The 3,858-nt window shown below is 41.1% G+C and overlaps 1 protein-coding gene across 1 annotated transcript in view; it reads left to right on the forward strand.

The window, feature by feature from the left end:
• Positions 1-3,858, forward strand: part of mrc2 (mannose receptor, C-type 2) — a 22,327-nt gene that overhangs the window by 7,583 nt on the left and 10,886 nt on the right. The window contains exons 5-9 of the mRNA XM_020607395.1: positions 254-367; positions 644-787; positions 865-1,056; positions 1,884-2,038; positions 2,147-2,251. Of these exons, the coding sequence (XP_020463051.1) occupies positions 254-367; positions 644-787; positions 865-1,056; positions 1,884-2,038; positions 2,147-2,251 (710 nt within the window). The remainder of the gene's footprint in view (positions 1-253; positions 368-643; positions 788-864; positions 1,057-1,883; positions 2,039-2,146; positions 2,252-3,858) is intronic.

A 3,858-nucleotide genomic window follows, 5' to 3' on the forward strand; every position in this document is an offset into this window, starting at 1 on the left:
GAATAATTGATTTGTGGGGTCTTGTGACCCAGTTGCTAATACCAGGCCATAATTCGCTACACTTACATAACTATTCATTTGTCTAATACAGTGTTGGCAGTTAAACCTGTGGGTAGATTTGACTGGAGAGATTGTCAGGTTTAAGCAGAAGCACAGACTTGGGTTTTTTGTTTTGTCATAGCTTCCTTCAGAAAAACAACAGAGAGTATTTGCATGTTTCGTATTTGGGAGTGCTAATGTCTTGCTGTTTTAGGTTTACTGACTGGCTACAGTGCTGCTTTGTGGATTGGCCTCAACGACCTGGACATCAATGGAGGCTGGCAGTGGGCCGACTCCTCACCACTTAAATATCTCAACTGGGAGCAAGGTTAGTCTCTTAAACCAACTCACCCATTTCTGTCTTTTTAAAGTCTGAAGTATCTGTGATCCTTTTTAAAATGTTTATCTCCCACAGAAGGATGAATGGGCATGTTTTCTCATTTTAGCAACACTGAGTTCAAGCACAGGCTTAGCCACTTTCCAACACAGCCACAGTGTTTTACTGTTGACCACTGGTGTATTTGGGTTTTAAGTGCTTTGAGTAAGAGCGCCTTGGCGTTAGTGATGTTCTTTGGAGTCTTATATTGCTTACTGTCATCCTCAGATCAGCCAAACCATGCTGAGGAGGAGAACTGTGTTGTGATCAGAACCGAGTCATCCGGCCGCTGGCAAAATCGCGATTGTTCTGTTGCCTTGCCATATGTTTGTAAGAAGAGGCCAAATGCCACCCTGGACCCCTTCACTACTGGTGAGTGTATAGGCATTTGCAATAGTCCATTAAAGAGAAACACAGTTTATGATGGCTTTCATCTTTTGCTCCCACAGATTCCTGGGCAGACGATGAGAAATATGAGTGTGATGTGGGCTGGCAGGCCTTCCAGGCTGGCTGCTACAAGCTAACTTCAGAGAAGACTGACTGGGATACAGCACAGAAGACCTGCCAGAAGATGGAGGCCAACCTGGTCAGCATCCATACCCTGCCTGAGCTTGAGTTCATCATGCGCAACCTCAAGAGAGGTGATTTGTTCATTTCTTAAGGCGCTGTACTTTTTCCCACTGCATCAGGAGCAATTAAATTCGTAGAAATTACATCAATCCTTAACTCTGTCTTAGTTACTGTTTCTGAAATGTTTCTACCTTCAGCTGAACTAACCTGAATGTTTTCAGAGTTGTGTGCCTGTGCCGCAGGGTTCACACAAACAGAAAGAATGAAGTGTACATTTGGAAAGGTGTATTCTAGATGAGAAAGTAAGACATTTAAATCGTTTTCTGTGGAAACATAGAAGGAAAAGCATCACACTCTAGCTGAAGTCACACAGTTCACAGAGAGTTCATCCGCTCAAGTCTGTCACTCTTTCAATTCTGTTTTTCAGTTTCTACTTTAAGCATAGTGGAACAAATGCACCTATGTTTCAGCTGTGATTGTTTTTTCACTGTGCAATCTGAAAAATAGATTTTCTAATAGATTTGGATATATTTTCTGGGAAAAATAAAAAGGAATCCATAAATAAATGAAATAAAATATGATCTGTATTAAGTGATGGTTTCCAGCTGTTTTCCTACATTGCAGTCCTCTATATGCTCACATCTCCAGATCAACTATAGTGGAAACCAGATGGATCACCTATTCTTTTTGATTTCTTTCCTGAGCTGTAAAACAGCTCATGATGTGTGGAATCAAATTTTTAGGCCATGGAAGTGTTTCAACTTTAATTAATCAACCTCATGGAAAAAGCTTGACATTATCTTAAAGTTGTAATAGGAATCCTAATCCCATTTTAACCCTGTTTCTTTCTTCTGTGATTGTCGTCCTCACATGACTGTCTCTCTGTGTCTTCCTTCAGACATTGACCAAGTCTGGACAGGGCTTCATGACACTGACATGCAAATGGACTTCCAGTGGACCGACCACACACCCGTCATCTTCACCTACTGGCACCCCTTTGAACCCAATAACTTCCGCAACACCCAAGAGGATTGTGTCTCCATTTGGGGAGCTGTGAGTGACCTGCACATTCACGCTCTCACTGTCAGCGAGTTTCCTTCATTTGTATATATTTACCAGCTGTGTTCTCTCTTTCTGTTTGTGTCTTGCTTACATGTGCAGGAGGGCCGCTGGGATGACAGCCCCTGTAATCTGACTCTGCCCTCCATCTGTAAGAAACCAGGAACAAAGAGTGATGGGAAGCCACAGCACAAAGACTGCAAACAAGTATTACTCTTTTTCTTTTTGTATGCAGTGGCACACGCTTTGTTTATTCCTTGACGTTTAATATTTATGCTTTAGATCCCAAGAAAAGTTTCACTGCTACACTATACATAAGGTTTTTGTGTTTTTTCCCCCATTTGTACCTCTCTTTTGTACTCCATAAAGCCTCTATTCAGGTCTCCTGCAGTGCCTCACTTCTTTGACTCCAGCTGCTGGCAGTTTGTAGTCTTACTGCGAGCCTTATTATTATTCTAAATACAAGGATTCAGCCATTCCTTTACTTTTGACTTCTTTTCCCTGAGCTGTCCTCCATATATCACCCTTCCACTGGGCCATTAGTCTGGCCCATTTCTGTAACTGTAAATCACTCTGTTAATACCAAACACACTCAACAGTGGACACACACACTTTTGGCTTAACATCTAGATTTCAAAAGCCAAAACAATCGAAACACATAAAAATTTGAATGCATTTAAAATGGGGTCTTTTTGTCTTCATTTGACATGTGTACAGAGTACATGCAACCTGTGCGCTATACCCACTACATGGTCAATTAGATCAAATCTGAAATATCCATCTACATCTGGAACTAATGTTACACTCCACGATTTTCTCCATATGAGGCTTTAAGTCTCTCCTACCTGCTTTGTCCCTACCTGACCATGGCTTAAAGTGTTCACTGTCCAAGTGAGTGACAGTAACATGTGATATGGGGAATTATCATTGTGAGAAAATAATTAACAGTGTGTGCCTGTGGATCTCTGTGCCCTTCAGCACTGTTATGTTTTTGCTTGTTGTTGATTTATGATACTAATGATCTGTGGCGGTTCTCAGCTGTTATATTCAACAAAGATCTCTGTATGGACAGGCCGTTTGTTTGGCGTAATGACCCTTTACCCTTCCCCCTGGGGAGCGAGGCATCATGGGTGGTAAAGTGACATGGGTCATTTGCCATGGCACACGCTGCAGGGCCCTGTGGCCGTGCAGTTTCTCTCAGTTCACAGAACATGTGAAACAACAATGACACACATCCCAGTGACCGCTTCAGCAACATGATCCACAAAACCTTTTACCCCATCCAGAAAAAAAATGTAGTGGATTTCTAATTACTATGATTATGTCATTTTACTTATAGTACATAACTCCTTAGACCATTTCTTTCTGCTTTACTTCCAAAGTGATTTAATTATCAGGACAACTTAGTTGCTTCATGTGTGGATAAACAGAGATTAGATGCCTCTGATCTCTAATGTCAGATGCAGCCTGAGGTGTAAGCAGCTGCTTAGGGCCCCTCAGCCACCAGGGGGCCCCTACAATAACTTAAAATGTGAACACTGTGGGTCTCTGTGCTAATTTTTGTAATTAGTTAATTGTTTAAAGATACAATTCTTGATTTTGGTCACCTTATTTTCAAATTATTTTGACAATAAAAACAATTCGAGAGAATGTGGATGAAGCAATTATATGGTTCAGCTTCAGTAAGATTTATGGGGATGAAAATAGAAGTAACATTTCTTGACACTTAATGAGGAAAAAGCACTGCTATTACATGTTACAGGAATATGCTGTCAGTCAACATTAGATGTTTGATGTTGTGACTGTCAGACAAA

This window comes from Monopterus albus, unplaced genomic scaffold, assembly GCF_001952655.1.
Source record: "Monopterus albus unplaced genomic scaffold, M_albus_1.0 scaffold85.1, whole genome shotgun sequence".
NCBI classification, from domain to species: domain Eukaryota; kingdom Metazoa; phylum Chordata; class Actinopteri; order Synbranchiformes; family Synbranchidae; genus Monopterus; species Monopterus albus.